The 17,414-nt window shown below is 41.3% G+C and overlaps 1 protein-coding gene across 3 annotated transcripts; it reads right to left on the bottom strand.

Annotated features, from left to right (window-relative positions):
* Positions 1–189: 189 nt before the first annotated feature.
* LOC127612547 (coiled-coil domain-containing protein 40-like) lies at positions 190–17,059 on the bottom strand. Of its 3 annotated transcripts, none has more exons than XM_052083229.1 (25): positions 16,892–17,059; positions 16,019–16,122; positions 15,198–15,258; positions 14,975–15,108; positions 14,769–14,829; positions 14,066–14,199; positions 13,848–13,908; positions 13,621–13,754; positions 13,392–13,476; positions 13,182–13,303; positions 12,917–13,000; positions 12,575–12,794; positions 10,321–10,478; positions 9,155–9,277; positions 8,703–8,824; positions 6,906–7,149; positions 6,633–6,815; positions 4,718–4,963; positions 4,145–4,358; positions 3,876–4,045; positions 3,711–3,802; positions 3,514–3,628; positions 822–1,010; positions 693–740; positions 190–488 (listed from the first exon to the last, which is right to left on the bottom strand). In XM_052083229.1, exons 2-25 carry the CDS (start codon positions 16,115–16,117, stop codon positions 252–254), a joined length of 3,336 nt encoding a protein of 1,111 aa, XP_051939189.1. In that variant the 5' UTR covers positions 16,118–16,122; positions 16,892–17,059; the 3' UTR covers positions 190–251. The 3 variants fall into 3 exon arrangements, with proteins under 3 accessions (XP_051939189.1, XP_051939188.1, XP_051939190.1); XM_052083228.1 differs by lacking the exon at positions 16,892–17,059 and adding an exon at positions 16,627–16,872; XM_052083230.1 differs by lacking the exons at positions 14,066–14,199; positions 14,769–14,829; positions 16,892–17,059 and having other exon boundaries at positions 16,019–16,034.
* Positions 17,060–17,414: the final 355 nt, after the last annotated feature.

Raw genomic sequence — 17,414 nt, 5'->3', positions numbered from 1 at the left:
AATCTCTACTTTTTGAGACCATTGATCCCAGACGAGGATGGACCCGAATCTTAATTTTTTTTAAATTTTGTTTTGTTCATTAGATTTTGTTTGTTGGCACTTGTTGGTGCAGTTGGTGAAAACTATGTTGGACTGTTGGTGTTCACTGTACACGACAAGACAAGAGATATATTGAGCAAAATCATGTAGTGTACAAATCATGTCTTTATTTACAATACGGTTGGAGGCATTTCCTATTACTCTTGTTCATTTTATCCCACTGTGTGGACGCTTCCATCTTCAGATTCTGTGTATTCTGTCAGTGACCGCAAGACTTTCCAGAGTGAGCCCTGGTACTTGGGCATCTCCACCCACACACGTTGAATGATGCTGCTGACGGTGTGCACTCGCTCCGTCTCGCCCTGCAGTGCGGCTTCAAGTGAAGCAGTGGTGGATGGAGTGCCATCAATCATCTCCTCAATCTTCTTGGCCTTGTTCTGAAATTCTTCCTGGGTGGGGGGGGGGGGGGGGTGGGCACAATCATCGGAAGGCTGACATGATCAGAAAGGAAGTTTGATTTCCAGCTTATAATGTAGAAAAATCGATCCAACGTTATCGACTACCAGCATTTAGAAACAGTGAAAACAAGACATCAAACATCAGCTATGCTTAAGGTTATTATTCAGTCGAGAGAAATAAGGGATGCGCCTTACCTGACCCTCTTGCAGCTCTCTGATCTCCTGGTCATACTCTTTCACTAACTGAAATATACATATGAGATACATTAGGTCGTTGAACAGTTTGCCCTCAGTGCATATAACGTGCGCCCGGATTGTGACCACCTTGTGTATTTCTGTGATTTTTCGCCGCAAGCCATCATTCATCAGATGCAGCTCACCCTTGGTGGTGGCTTTTTTAGTGCTACGAGCCATGACCTCATTGCGCTCAATGATGTTTCCTCTCCTTTCCACAACTGAAATGCTGTCCCGCAGGAGCTGCTCACGCTGCCTCATCAGCAGACTGAGCCAGCGCTGAAATGATCAACACAAATCAAGTCAACACTCCACACACACACACACACACACACACGCTCAAGTCTCTCAGCATTTGCAATCCCCTTTCGCAGCTCCTAGAAAGTTTTTGCACGCTGTGGACAAAAGAAACAAGAAATTATCTTCCGTACCGCTTGATCCTCACTAGGGTCGCGGGGGGTGCTGGAGCCCATCCCAGCCGTCTCCGGGCAGTAGGCGGGGGACACCCTGAATCGGTTGCCAGCCAATCGCAGGGCACACATAGACGAACAACCATCCACGCTCACACTCACACCTAGGGACAATTTTAGAGTGTTCAATCAGCCTGCCACGCATGTTTTTGGAATGTGGGAGGAAACCGGAGAACCCGGAGAAAACCCACGCAGGCCCTGGGAGAACATGCAAACTCCACACAGGGAGGCCGGAGCTGGAATCGAACCCGGTACCTCTGCACTGTGAAGCCGACAATCTAACCACTGGACTACCGGGCACAAGAAATTAACCTTGGAATATTAAACTTGCATCGTATGAAGACCTTTCCAGGCAAATATTTGGTACTTATGCCAATACAACAATTTCCTTGTTCAAGAACACCTGTACAAATACAGTACTTGTTATTTTACATCTACAGGTGCCAAACTCAAGGCCCTGGGGCCACATCTGACACGCCACATCATTTTATGTAGTCCGCAAAAGAAAGTTATGCGCAAATATCTGTACCCAAATTGCAAATTGCCTTCGCTTTTAAAAACGTTGAGACATTGCAAGCATCTTTTGTGATTAATTTCCCTTTTGAAAAGAATGTCATCATATCTAAACAGTTTTAGTTGCCTTTGATTGCAAAACGAGTGACTCATCAGTTTGTTGTTTATGAAATATTAGGCGATGGGTTCACAGACACAACGACCCTCTGAATGAAACAACTACACACAACTACAATGCGGCCCACAACAAAAATGATTTTTGACAAAAAAAAAATTGACACACTTGGAATAGTGGGTTCGTAACGTTCACAATGGCAAACAAAGGGAGCCATTTTTCAAGATGAATAGACATAATGTCACGTTTCGGGTTTTGCGGTCTGGCCAGCAGGTGGCATGAGAGGTCTTCCTAGCACACCTGCTGGCAATCGTTAATCAATAGAGGCACTATTTAAGGACTCCAATGTCCTACACTTGTTGTGGGAGTATTGTTTATTGACTTTGTGGCTTTTGACCTCGTCGTGATTTCGCGTATAGTTCTCGGTACCAAGTTTTGTGTAAGTACCGTTTTATTTTGATGATCTGGCTTTTTGTGCGTGTACTAAGTGTTACATTGTTTTTCGTTCATAGTTTGCGGGCTTTACTTTCCTTTCTTGCTCTTTTGGGCAAGCACCTTTTGTTATTCGTTTGGATTTATCTCCTGGTCCCCATTGTGGACCAGCGCTTGATGTTCTCGACTTATTTTCGGTGCGATTAAGACATTAAATTGTCTTTACTTCGGAGACCTTGTTTCTGTCTACGTTTTTTGGATCCCCCTCCCAAACTCGGTTTATCCGAGTCCTTAACACATAAGATCCAAAAAAAACATCTGGAGCCTTATCATGCACATTCCAGCTCAAAACAGATTATTATAAATCTCAAAAATTAGTTTTAAAAAAAAAGGACCAGTTTACGGGGAGCAATCTTAGATTATACCTTCATTTAATCCAGGCATGTCCAGCTCCGGGCCGGGAGGGCCACTGTCCTGCCCGTTTTCCAGCTCTCCCGCCTGCAACACACCTGATTCAGATGATCAGCTCGTCAGCCAGCTCTGAAGCAGCACGTGAACGTTCTTGATAATTTGAATCAGGTGTGTTGCTCCTGGGAGAGGTGGAAAACGGGCAGGACGGTGGAATTTGAGGACCGACTTTGGACACCCGTGATTTAATCTGACAATCAGTTGGGGTTAGAACAGGGGTGGGCAGACTTTGGCGGACAAGAGTCATATTAGATTTTCAAAACCGATAGATGTCCCAGTTATTTGTCGAAGTGAAAAATGCTTACCGGTAAGTTATAAAAATGGATTGTTTTGATTCAATAAATAAATCAGTCTTATTTTAATTGTGTTCTTTAAAATTACTGTAAGGAAAATATCTATGACTTGAAATATGCCAAATTGTTTTTTCTTAAATTTGTTTTTATTTACTTTAGTTACATCCTGCAGTGTACAGGTTCTCCCATAAGTTTCCATGCAGGGGAATATAAAAAATTCTTTTCTAAAAAACATTTTTAATTATGACATACTTTTGACATGACGAGCATTGTTTTGAAAACACTTTTCTCCGGGTGTCCTCCACTCCTGAAGAACACTTTTTACCCCAGCACGAATTATGGATGTAATGACGTTTAGTCATTAAATTCCCCCAATTAAAAAAAAAAAGTAATCAATTCAGTAAGATCGAGGGATCTGGGACCAGTGGGCAATTTCCATCATGACATTTTATGACCAGTGCACATTTCTCAGGAGAAGAGAGAGTTTATACCTCCATACGATGAACATCATCCCTCATGATTTGGATGTCTCCTTGACCCTCTTGCACAACTAAACGTGTCTCCTTCATGACATGGGTCTTCTTTTCCCAAAGCATAATTTGACGCCTGTCACATCAAACACAGGCTTATATTTGCATGCGTTTTGACGACGCGCCAAAGAGGAATTCCTATTGAGCAAACAACTGACTCGGCCTCCACCAGACTGCTGAGAAGTTTCTCTTTTTCCTCCTGGGTCTTCTCCAGCTTCGCCTCCATCTCTATAGACTCCCGCTCTGCCTCCTAAACGTTACGTTAGGTTACACCAAGCCTTCGGCAACAATATGACGCAAGAGAATGAGAAGAGAGAGGAAACCTTAAGCTTATGAAGGAATTCGGTCTCCATCACAGCGTTCTCCTGCTCCAAGGCGTAACGCAACTGTGTGTTCTTGCTCAGAAGCGTATTGAGCTTGAGTAAATCTCTTTGAAGCATCTTATTGCTCTTCTCCACCTCGTTCTCTTCACGGTGCATGATGTCAAGCTGGCCTGGAAGAAAGCATTCCATTCGGGGGGGATTATGTCTTGCAAATGATGCTCATCGGACGATTGTGAAAAAGTGTCGGCGTGGCTGGATATGTAACATACGTTCCAAGTAAAGCTTCTTCTGACAAACCGCGGTGTACTTTGTCTGCAGTTTGTTATATTCCTTGTTGTGTGTCTGTATCTCCAGGGTTAATCCTATGAGCGTTCCCTGGAGCTTCAGCCACAGCTGCTGATCATTCTTCATTTTCTGTGATAATGTCTCAATTTGAGTCTTGATTGCTTCAATCTTGATTTGCAGCGGACTGAGGTCTTCATGCTGAAAACAATCACACACACACACACACAGAGATGTATATCGGATGCCAATGATAAACATGTAGGTTTCGTCAGGGTAAGTCTAATTTTGCAGACAGCATGCAGATTGTTGTTTCGTGATGTTTGGGCATCCTTGCGATGTCACTTTCATGACACAACATTGGCCCATCAGTATCAGAGGATTTCCTTAAGGAACTCAAGTTTCTGAAGGAGTAAAGTCTTGTAGTCGTAGAGCAAGAACAGGCAGCATGCTGGACTTTGGCTCTTACATGTAAATATCTGTAATATCAAGAACTTTAATTCCCAAGATGGGCTGAGCTGTTTTTAAGAATCACGAGGTAAGCAATCAGGACTCCTTACCCCAGTTCGAGCTGCGATGAGGTCAATTTTCTTGTTGATGTTTGCAATGGTGGTCTGCTTCTGTGCGATGAGTGCATCAATCGATGAACTGTTAGTCTGGTTAGATGCGACCACCTTGTTATATTTTCTAATTTCTTCATCAAGCTCCTTCTGAGTTCGGTCCAAGTTTTCCAGTTTCTCATTGATCACATTGCTCTCCAGGGCAGCCGCCATGACAGAACTCTCCAATTGCCACAGTTGATAGAACTAGATGAAGAAAAGGAATGAGGAATATGATTTTTGCATACGTTAAAGTCTGACATGAACCCGTGACATCTCTGCAGTCTGTGGATTGGATGCAACAAATGATAAAAGGTAGAAGGCTTGCAGCACGGTTGGATTTGAATTTGGTGCCATTATGATGTCGGATTGGGATTTATTAGTCAGGTGTGTGCCTACTTCATGGTTACTACATTCACACTCAAATCAGGAAAAATACAAATAGATTCCCGGGATTTAAGATACACACCCACTCAATCACACACACATTGATCAGTCCCCTTTGGTGGCTGTCAGGTGGCGCAGCATCACCATTTAGGTGATTTAACAAACAACCAAAACGTACGTGTAATATGCCGGATTTTCCGCACTATAAGGCGCTTTTGGAGGATAAGGTGCGCCTTCAATAAATGGCCTATTTTAAAACTTTTTCATATATAGGGCACACCATATTAAAAGGGGCATAGAATAGATGCTACAATTGTGGCTGCAGTAGCGCTATGCATCCACTAGGTGGAGCTACGCTCAAGGGCGCTGCAGCTGCAACAAAGCACTACACAGAACATTTAAAATACTATGTCCAAGAAATCAAAATATTGATCCATATATAAGGCGCATCGGATTATAAGGTGCACTCTCGGATTTTGAGAATATCCCGTATTTTCCTTATCGTGCGGAAAATACGGGATATCAAGACACACACTCATTCGCTGTTCAGTCCCCCTGCAGTGGACCTGCTGTGTGGCTGTAAGGTCATGGAAGGGGGGACCGCGCTTTCGCCCTGCTGAGACCAACTGAGGATGCACTGTCGCCGGATACGATTCGCTAAATTTCTTTGGAGCCAACTCAATGAAGAGACATATGGTGGCCACAAGACAACCACTATTGGGAAACAGGCACTTTTGCCATATTAAACTAAGCAGAACGAAGAGCCAATCAGAGTAAAGTTTATTTCGATTTCAATTTAAATGTTAAAACGCACCATTCAAAATCACAGTTATTTCTGATCAATGAAAAGAGCTTGGGAAAGGGGCACCCTGCTCGTTTACAACCCAAATTATCTTGCAAAGCTGATAAAAGCACATGAAAGATCGATCAAAAAGGAATTAAATGATAAAAGGGGATCTCCGAGTGCACATTCTGTTCTCGACTTTGTTCAATGCTAATTTCGCATGCAGTCAGTGTGGCGCATCCATCTTCCATGTTTGGTCGTGATGTGGTGCACTCCCTGTACAAGTAACGGAAAATCAATCATACATCTCACCAATCAAAATCAGTCATCACATCTGCACGTTTGTCAGGCAGTTATCTTCTTTTAATACTCGTATGACTTTTTCCTTTTCGGTGCCTTAACAGATAAGAAGGCTTTATGACGACAGTCCTAGAACTGAGTAATTCCATTCGTGTTACCAGACCAAGCGGATGATAAGCTGAATGGATGGCGCTCAACGTTATTATTTGTATTTCCAAGCTTTCTTTTTTGGAAACTGGATCCAAACAAGATTTGAATAGTGATCTGCAAAGGATTGTGCAAGAGCTTCTACTGTACTTTGTTTCTTGCAATGGCCACAACCTTATGTTGGAGGTACAAAATAGTGAGACTTGGATGTGAGACTCTTGACTCTAAGGAGGGATGCTCTTGAGAAACTCTGTTTACCTTTTCTTTCTTGAGGGAGGCTTTCTTGTTGGTGAGTCGCTGGTAATACTGAGCGGCCTTGTTGTCCATGAGCTTCTGCAGCATTTGGGTCATGATTGCGTTCTCCAACTCAAGATGCTTATTTTTATTTTTTTCCAGCTTCCGTCTCTGATCAGTCAGCTCAACCTGAAGGCCGTTCTCCTTCTGTAATAATAAAAGGCAAGACGTATGATTTATCTGGTCAGTAAAATCATACAGTAGATGGTTTCCTTAGAAGTCTTGTGAGTCTTCGACCTTTGTGAGTTCTGCAAGCGTCTGCTCCGTCTGCCCCAGAGCACGAATGTAGACGCTGTACTGGTCCTGCAGAATTTCATGCTGGCTCTGCTTCTGCGTGATCATCTTTTTGGTGACTTCGCAGTCCATCTGGGCGCAGTTCAGCATCATGGTCAAAGTCTCACTTTTCTCTTGCAGTTCCGAGATTGATTTCTTGTTGCCTTCAATCTCTCTGTCCAGTATGATCACTTGGTGCTCAGCCATGCTACGGGAAACATTACTCGCATGACTCGATGGATGCAACAAATCTAACGTTGTCAAAAAGGAGGTTATTTATTGAATGGGCTTTGATATTTGTGTATCAGGGCGGCCCGGTAGTCCAGTGGTTAGCACGTTGGCTTCACAGTGCAGAGGTACCGGGTTCGATTCCAGCTCTGGCCTCCCTGTGTGGAGTTTGCATGTTCTCCCCGGTCCGGTCTGCGTGGGTTTTCTCCGGGTGCTCCGGTTTCCTCCCACATTCCAAAAACATGCGTGGCAGGCTGATTGAACACTCTAAATTGTGTGAGTGTGAGCGTGAATGGTTGTTCGTCTCTGTGTGCCCTGCGATTGGCTGGCAACCGATTCAGGGTGTCCCCCGCCAACTGCCCGGAGACAGCTGGGATCGGCTCCAGCAACCCCCGCGACCCTAGTGAGGATCAAGCGGTTCGGAAGATGGATGGATGGATGGATGGATTTGTGTATCAATAGCACATCATTGGCAAATGAAGCCCCAGCAGGCGTGTGTATCATCAGCTTGCAGGGGGGGAAAAAAAGAGCCAGTGGTGAGAACCTTACATGGTGACAAATACTGCGGTAAAATACTGTTTGTTAGCCCCTGATAGGCTTCAGAGCGTTTTCCCTTTGGACTTTGTGAGGCGAGCATGGTAGGCAAGATTGGAGCCGTCTACTAGTATGGATTGAATGGCTGGCAACAAAGGTGAAATAACGATATTTTTATATTTTGAGGGCAAAATCTCACAGCGACATATTGTATAAAATAATGAACGATAAACTATTTCATTTTTGGTATGGTGAACGTGGATCTATGAACAGAACTGGTTCATTTTTAAATTTGTGAACTGAACTTTGAACTCGAGTTAGTAGACAAACTTTCCCAGCACCGTTTACAATTGGCACTGATTTATAGTTTATAGTTTGAGTTTGTTTATTGAACGTAAAACATATACAGTTCATTTTCATACTTTCTTGGCAATGTAAATTGTTACGAGCAATAAAGCTAGCCACCTTTTCCAATTTTTAGGAGACTTTTGGCAACAGAGTTAAGTAGAAGCGTATATATCATCAATAGATACTAATAATAGATACTCACAACCCCTTGGCTACAGGTGAATTGCGCATATGCAAAGCCAGATCAACCGTGAGAGGAATGTAAATGTAATTGTTTCTTCAATGTGACACAAATGGAATGCACTGCATTCGTAAAATTCAAGTTCTAAGCATATTCAATGTTCTGTATCTCATTCTCTCACAGTGATGAACTTGGGCAATGTCCGTTATAACTACCGGTACTTGCAAATTATAAGAAGTACAAACGATATGTACAGACACTGAAAACACTGGTGCAGTTCCGAAGATAATCTCTTCTATCGTACTGTACTATGAAAAAAATGTAATATAGGATAATAAATGAATAACACCAAGGGGATAATCATGAAGAAAATGTGGCAAATAATTAATCAAATGAATAAACAAGGTATTCTAGGGTCCTTGCCTTTTAAAGACGAACATCGAATTCCAATGTTTGTGAAACATTCTTACCATACAGCCTGCTGCATTGCTCCAAATTCCTCATCTTGCTTTCTCATATTGAGCAGGCTGCGGTTCCACTGCTGCAGCAACTGCTTTTGTGCCATCGCCAGAGACTCCATTTGCATTTCAGCCTGAACACATATTTGCATAAAAGACAATGGGGTTACTTACTCCTCCTTCATGGGAATAATACAATATCTCTGTCGAGCCATCCATTTTCTATAACGCTTGTCTTCAGTAGGTTTCTCGGGTAAGTAGAACTTTTCCCAGCACACTTCGGGGGAGGCTGGGAATACCCTGGACTGGTCAATGGTCAGTTGCAGCGTACATACAAGCGACTATTCATTCACGCTCACGTTGACATCTTTCGGCAATGTACTGTAGAGTCTTCAGCTAACCTAATAAATATCTTATGGGATGCAGGAGGACTGCGGGTAATTTGTGTGGAGGACACTATATACCTCAGAAAGAGCTTCTTTGGTTGCCAGTGTTGTCTCTGCTTGGGCATGGGTCTGGACCTCAAAGAGGTCCATCTGTTGTTTCAGTCTGTCCAATTCCTTCGTGAGGCGCTCTACATACAAATCCTGTTGGTACAGCAATTTGTCAATAACATTTAATCAGCATCCATTGAGTAAGTCCCTGAAAGAAAATGATATTGTGTACAGTGAACCCCCACATATCCACTGCTCAGGATTCATAAATTTCCCTATTGACATATTTTAGTGGGGAACCTTTACTCCCTGAAAAACTGTGTCAAAGCTATGTTAAATCTGAAATTATTGCTTTGCATCGTTAGACCAAGGAACTATGTTGAAGTGAGGATCTGAGTTACGTTTGGTAATAGTGCAGTGTGCAGCATCGTCATTAAACATTAATGATTAGCGGGGAAAGCAAATCTTCAATCATCAAGCATTTTCACTTTACAGTTTTGAAATGCAAAGAGCAAGTATCACCGAAAAATAAAGGAAATTTCAGATAGAGGCTTACAAGATGGCAGCAAAGCCCTTTTTTCTATGAGACAATGCTGAGGCTTAACTACCGTATATGCGTGTGTTTAAAAAAAACTAAATCGGCATGCGCCTAAAAAAATTGCTGTAATCTATGTACCGTATTTTCCGCGGAATAAGGCGGGTTGGCGTATAAGGTGCACCTTCAATGAATGGCTTATTTTAAAAAACAGTTTTCATATATAAGGTGCACCGCATTATAAGGCGCATAGAAAAGAAGCTACAATAGTGGCTGGGGTTGCGTTATGCATCAACTATAGATGGAGCTACGCTCAGGGAATACAATACAATTCAGCGTTATTTATATCGCGCTTTTACAACCGCTGCTACAAAGAACACTATGTCCAAGAAATCAGATTATTTAGCCATATACTGTACAAGGTGCATCGGATTATAAAGCGTCCTGTCAGCTTTTGAGAAAATTCAATGCTTTTAGGTACGACTTATTTTGTGGAAAATAAAGTGTCGTCTGATGGCAAAAATCTTACCCTTGGATTAATTTTACTTCCACGAATTCTAATGGGTTAAAAATCTGAAAAATACTGAAGGTCAAAGAGCTTCATGGAACAGATTAAATTCAAACCCGGTGAGTCCTCTGTATTTCATTTAAGCCCGTTCACCTGCTTGAGTTTCTGGTCCTCAGCCTTTGATTTCTTGGTTCCGATTTTTCGTGTGGCATTCTTTGTTGCTTTTACATTAGCATGCAGATCTTCACTGACTTCTTGTGTGAAGTTGACATGCAACTTAAGTTTGTCGAATTCTAGCTGCAGCTTGGATACTATGCATTAAAAAAAAAACAGACAAGTCAAAAGAGCTTCTAACACCGATGATCAATATCTATATACAATAGAGTATAGTGTCGTCACCATCTTGTGTTGCACAATAAGGGTGTGTGTGGGTGTGTGTGTGTGACACCGAGATGACTGTTATCACGTTGTGCCCGAAGCGACAGAGTAATCGCTTCGTGCGCAACAAACTGGAGATAAGTGGATCACCGAAATAGCAGACACAGAAAGGAACTTTGTCACAAAAATGATATTTATTACCACACAAAATCCCCGTCTAAAACGGAAAACAGAAAACGCTGGTCAAAAAGAGAACCAGGAAATAATTGTAACGAGACAACAGAAAACGGCAAGGAGAAGTTTAGGCAAAATACTATGATCACTCACGAGAGGATATCTAGGAACGCAAGAATTGTCAATAGTCTTTAAGGCAATGCTTTAACCGAGAAGGAAATAGCAATGGCACGGCGTGGAATACTCCGGCAGTGAGTCGACTGCCGGAGCGCCTAAATATAGCAGGTGCAATTACCAACAAATGGGTGGCAGGTGTGCAGGTGGCAAGCAAGAACGCCTGCCCCCTGCTGTCAACTACGGAACGTGACAACTGTCCTGTCGGCGGTGTGACGGCAATCGCTGCTGCCACCGCTCGAGTCCAGCTGCCATCTCCATGAGCACTAGCCAAGCCGCCATGTTTGTTCATACTACGCAAAGCGCTGTTTGGTTTTTGGTTTGGTTTTTGGTTTGTTTGTTTATTGAACATAAAACATATACAGTAATAATTTGACAGAAAATAAGGTAGATAAAAAAGTAAAAGAAAGAAATCAGTCTTCATTCACCACAGTTATTATGTTCAAGGGAGTAGGATGAAGTAAAAAAACTTATCTAGTCCTACCCCGTTATGTGTTTATATCTACTAAATCATTTTTATTTCAATCAGAAAAGAGAAAGTAAGAAGAAGTCTCCATTAAGGCTCATACTTTACCCTTAACCGTGATATTTTCACAACTTTTGGTTTGTATCGGGATTATATACATCCTCACCCTGGCACTCTTGTGTCAATTTTCTCTTGTATTCATTATGGATATTGCAATACCTTTCTCTATTTATCAACTTAGTTCTGATTTATCATTATATTTAATGTTTAGAATTTATCATTTTAACTCTGATTGGTGTAGGTTGTTTGTACTATTTTTTTGAATTTGTTTTTGAACTCAGCAAGCGATTTACTCACTTTTAGATCTGTTTCGAGATTATTCCACAGATTAACACCTTTGCTAGATACACTTCTTTGCTTGATGTTTGTTCTTGTTTTGAGTTTTTTGAATAAGTTGGTACCTCTTAATTCATAGTTGCTTTCTCCAATTTCAAAAAACTTCTGAATGTTTTGGCAGAGCAGGTTATTGTGTGCTTTGTACATTAATTGGGCGATTTTAAAGTCAACCAGGTCATAAAATTTCATCGTATTTAATTTGATAAATAGAGGATATGATGTGTGATGTCAACTTCTAAATAAAAGCCTCACAACTAATACTGTACATGGATGTTGATGCCCGGCTTTGATTCTGAATTGCTGTGGTTTCTAACAGGACTTGGGCTTTTTAACTGTGAGCTGATGGCTGGCTGCAATATGTTTGGAAGATAAATCTTCCAGTCTCCTAGGAGGTTAAAAAAGAAGAGGGTAATTGGAAAAATAAGCCCGGTCCTACTCCTGATTTAGCATCAGCTGTAGCTCTTATGTGTGGAGGCTTCAAAATAGTAAACAAGCATTCCCTAATAAGAACAAGGGAACAATTTGCCCTTGTTCAGCGGGTCGACAATTTGGCCATTTCTGTGACACCGAGCAGTGCACATGGAAAGGGATGCAGAGACAGCATCAATAACCGCAATTGGACACTCTCAAAATCTCTACCTTTGGGCAAATTCATACCTTACACCTTACACCTCGACTCATGTGTATTATTATTTTATTTCAAAAACAACAGAACCTCTCAACTCATGAAAATTAGGTTCATTTGTTTTTTCTTAGCTCCTCCCCACATCAAGCCCCTCCGTTAGCCGCCGGAGCGAAAAGAATTGTGCCTGGTCTCACCATTGGCCCGGGTCTTGGTGCACTCGTTGGTGGTGCTGGAATGACAAGCCTTCATTGCCTTCAATTCTTCTTGTACCTGTCTATGTTTTTCTTCAGCCAAGCGCTTCGACTTCTGTTGTCCATCTAGTCTAGTCTGGAGATTTTTAAGCCTTTCTTGTTCCCCGAACAACTCTACATATAATTCTTCTGTTTGGTTTGCCTCTGCCTTCTCCAACGCCCCCTGCACAGGTAGCACAGATAAAAAGATCATTTGACTTTTAGCTGATTGTGTGAGTGCGCAAGTGCAACACAGCCACTCACGGTAGAGCTTAAAATGTTTACAAACTAGAAAGAATGTCCCACCTGTTCATTCAGTTGCATTTTTAGCCTCTGGAGTTCCTTGATGAGTTGATTCTTTAGCGCTGCTTGCTTCTTTGCCACCAGGGGCTGTCAATAAATGAAACGACAATTTTGTGCACAAAATCCAGCAACACGCTTTGCTTTTACGATAGATTTGAAGTTCATCTGTACATAATATCTCCACAAATACGAGACAGAATGACCAGCCGTTACGATATTTCATCTGCCGCAAATAATAATGACTAAACCTGAAAGAAAAGCCACACACATGTTCAGCATCAAGAACAAGAAAATCTTCTTCCTCGTTGTCATCTATAACGGGCTCCCTATCCTCCTTTTCCTCAACTGAATTCTGGGGTGGTGACAGAACTTCGGCAAAATGTTCCGGTTCTGAAACAATAATATGGGCAAATAATTAACTTAGCATTTAATCAGCATTAATTTCTTTATAACCCGGTAGTCTTTGTCATAAACTGACCAAAGTGTATGTTCATAACAGGGTCTTCGATATCACTGATGTCTGGCTGTGAGACCACATCAACTGGTTCAGATCCAGGCTGGTCCTGGGAAAACAATGACAGTAACATGATCAAGACATTCATTTCGATAGTCATTTTGTGATCATTTGGTCTGAAAATACAAAACAATATATACAATATCCTAAGAAAACACAATGTCTCTGTATTTTGACCGTATCAAACATTTACCGGTGTAAAGGGAGACACATTTGCTTCAACATCATTTGCATTTTGCTCATTTCCATCCTGCTGCTCGGTTCCTCCCTCTTCCTCCTCAATTCCCCCCACAACGTCTAGCTCGTCTTCAGCTGTCTCCACTGAGGCTGATGAAATAGTACATTTTCAAAAATGATCATATGACCTTGTCATTCCATTCTCATGTAGAATTGGTTGTATGTATTAAGGTTTAGGCAAACCTGTGAGAAAATAGCTGTCTGGCTGAGAATCTGCATCTACCGGCTCAGATCCAGGCTGATCCTGTGAAAAAAAAAATGAGAGGGACAGGTTATATACAATGATTACGAAGGTGATCTTCTGTTCATCATTTGGTCTGAAAATACAAAAAAAATAAATAAATAAGATACAATATTCTAAAATACAATGTCTCAGTATTTTGACAGTGCCAAACATTTACCGGTGTAAAGGGAGACACATTGGCTTCACCATCATTTGCATTTTGCTCATTTCCATCCTGCTGCTCGGTTCCTCCCGCTTCATCCTCCAATCCCCCAACAACTTGTAGCTCGTCTTCAGCTGTCTCGACCGAAGCTAATGAAAAGGTACATTTTCAAAACAATCAGATGGCATTGTGATTCTGTTCTCATGTATAATTGCTTGTATTAAGATTTAAGACGGCTGCCCGGTAGTCCACTGGTTAGCACGTCGGCTTCACAGTGCAGAGGTACCGGGTTCGATTCCAGCTCCGGCCTCCCTGTGTGGAGTTTGCATGTTCTCCTGCGTGGGTTTTCTCCGGGTGCTCCGGTTTCCTCCCACATTCCAAAAACATGCATAGCAGGCTGATTGAACACTCTAAAAATTGCCCCTAGGTGTGAGTGTGAGCGTGGATGGTTGTTCGTCTCTGTGTGCCCTGTGATTGGCTGGCAACCGATTCAGGGTGTCCCCCGCCTACTGCCCGAAGACAGCTGGGATAGGCTCCAGCACCCCCCGCGACCCTAGTGAGGATCAAGCGGCTCGGAAGATAGATGAATGAATGAATGGATGGATGAATGAATGAATGAATGAATGAATGAATGAATGAATGAATGAATGAATGAATGAATGAATGAATGAATGAATGAATGAATGAATGAATGAATGAATGAAAGATTTAAGACAACCTAAAAGAAAATGGCTGTCTGGCTGTGAGTCCGCATCAACTGGCTCAGATCCAGGCTGATCCTGTGAAAAAAAAAAAAGAAATTGACAGGTTAAAGACAATGATAATGATGGCGATTTTGTACTTCATCAGTTGGTCTGAAAATACAGCTAAAAAAATGATTCAAAAACACAATGTCTAGGTATTTTGTCAGTATCAAACATTTACCTGTGGAAAGGGAGACACATTTGCTTCTTCATCGTTTTCATTTTGGTCGTTTTCATCCTGCTGCTCGGTTCCTCCTTCTTCTGCCTCCATTCCCACCGCAACTTCTAGCTCGTCTTCAGCTGCCTCCACTGAGGCTGATGAAATAGCACATTTTTCAAAGTAATCAGATCACATTGTAATTCCATTCTCATGTACAATTGGCTGTATTAAGATTTAGGCCAACGTGTAAGAAACTGGCTGTCTGGCTGTGAGTCCACATCAACTGGCTCCGATTCAGGCTGATCCTGTGGAAAAAAATAAAATAAAAATGAAAGTGACGGGTTAAAGACAATGATTATAATATGATTTTGCGTTCATTATTTGGTCTGAAATACAAAAAATAAATACAATGTTCTAAAACACAATGTCGAGCTCAGTGGTTCTTAACTTTGTTCGAGGTACCGAACCCAACCAGTCCATATGCACATTCACCGAAACCTTCATTAGTGAAAAATAAAAATATCATTCAAGAAGTGTTCCTTTAGTTTTGAGTTGCTCATGACAAATCATGCAGATAGGACACTGAGTCCCATCACTGTCCGGGATGCATGTCAATCCATGTTGTAAATATTATAATAATTATTATAATATGTATATTAATTATATAATATATAATTATATATAAATAATTATAATATATATATTCAAACATATAATAATATTATATTGTTTATTTGTTTGTTTGTTTTTTTTCTCAACATAGTTAGCATGTATTTAAAAAAATCTTGAAAACAATAATAAATCACACGACATACTATCACGACAGGCAAACATTGACGACTGAGCGAACAAAATTTCCTGCAGCACTGATTGGACAAGCCATGTACTGTGATCAGCTGCAGTGGGCGTGTCATAACTAATTGACATGTTGAGTCGACTGTCTCTTTACCTCCATGGCAGAGGCTCCGTTGAGCCACTGAAACCGATTAACTGAACCCTAGGGGTTCGATCTAACCAAGGTTGAGAACCACCGGTCTCGGTAGTTTGACAGTCCCAAACATTTACCTGTGGAACGGGTGACACATTTTGATCCTGCTGCTCGGTTTCTTTCTCTTCTGCCTCCATCACCTCCTCATCTTCTAACTGGTCTTCATCTCTCTCCATTGGAGCTGATCAACGTATAATTTGGAAACAATCGGATGACACTGTGATTCCATTCTCAGATGCAATTGATCGGATTAATATTCACGCAAACATTTAAGAAATTGATATACCTACAAACAGATGCTGAAAATTCCAAATGCATTATTGACTGCTTTGTTTTGAATCCATTGTGGAAATGTCTATAAATTCATTTTCTTTGCTGCTTGTCCACATTAATGCCTGAAAAGCTGCTCTTATTGCATGAGATACGTATTACGGTGTATAATAATAATGGAAATATTATCAATTGTGAGTCTTTATAAGTTTTTTTTCCAATTCAGACATTTTTATCTATTACATCATAATCATACTGCTTTTGCATACTGTTTGTCAGTTTTTGTTGTATTGTTAATCTACAAATGTAGGCTGCGAAAAACACGTCACTCTCTAAAGCAGTTGCATTGGAAAATGTTTTTATTTCCACCAATTGAAGATAATAATCTAAAATGTCTCAATAGTTTAGTACTTACCGACGTATTCACTGACGCTTACGTTCAAACTTTCAAATTTCTATACCGAGTCAGTCTGTGACATAGCATTGCAAAGGCGAACAAATATTAAAAAATGCTTCATAAAGAGATGAAAATGAAATTCTTTGAACACGAATAATTTCTCCTTGTTTGATGACGACTAATGAGGAGCCTTATCGATCGTCATGACATGGAGCAGCGCCATTGACGGACGTTCAACACAACCAATCACAAACTAGGTAACAAACATAACGCTTGTACTCACGTGTACTCACGCCGACGTAGTTGCGAGATGTTGCTACTGTCTCTCGCTGCTTTCAAGTAATTTGGCGATAATCGCTGCTGTTTCCCGTCATCCCAGCAACAGTAAGTCATAAAAAGCACAGACGTGCAGTGTGGAGCTTGTGTTTTTACACGTTGCAGGGTATATTCATGGCATAAATCACGTCATAGTCAAGTAGATTTCAAAATTGCATTTACATTGCATTGTCATTTATCAGTGTTGACGTAATGTAAAAAGATTATCAACCTCGGGAAATGAAGATGTGTAATTAAGTTCTGCCCGATTTAAATTTCAATCACACGTTTTGGCAGGACATGAATAAAGTATCAACATCTTAAAATAATTTTTTGTCTTTTTTTTTTTGTTGAGGAAATGGTTGAATGGCATGTCATGGCATTCACGTACCACAGCGGGGCAGTAGAGGAACGTGAATGAGTGAAGGAGGTAGTGACTGAGTCGAAACAGTGTGATGATGATGTAATAATAGTTAAATATTTTACAAAAG

Source organism: Hippocampus zosterae, chromosome 13 (genome assembly GCF_025434085.1).
Source record: "Hippocampus zosterae strain Florida chromosome 13, ASM2543408v3, whole genome shotgun sequence".
Lineage (NCBI taxonomy): Eukaryota > Metazoa > Chordata > Actinopteri > Syngnathiformes > Syngnathidae > Hippocampus > Hippocampus zosterae.
The sequence above is the reverse complement of the archived record's forward strand: the minus strand, read 5'-3'. Positions and strand labels throughout refer to the sequence as shown.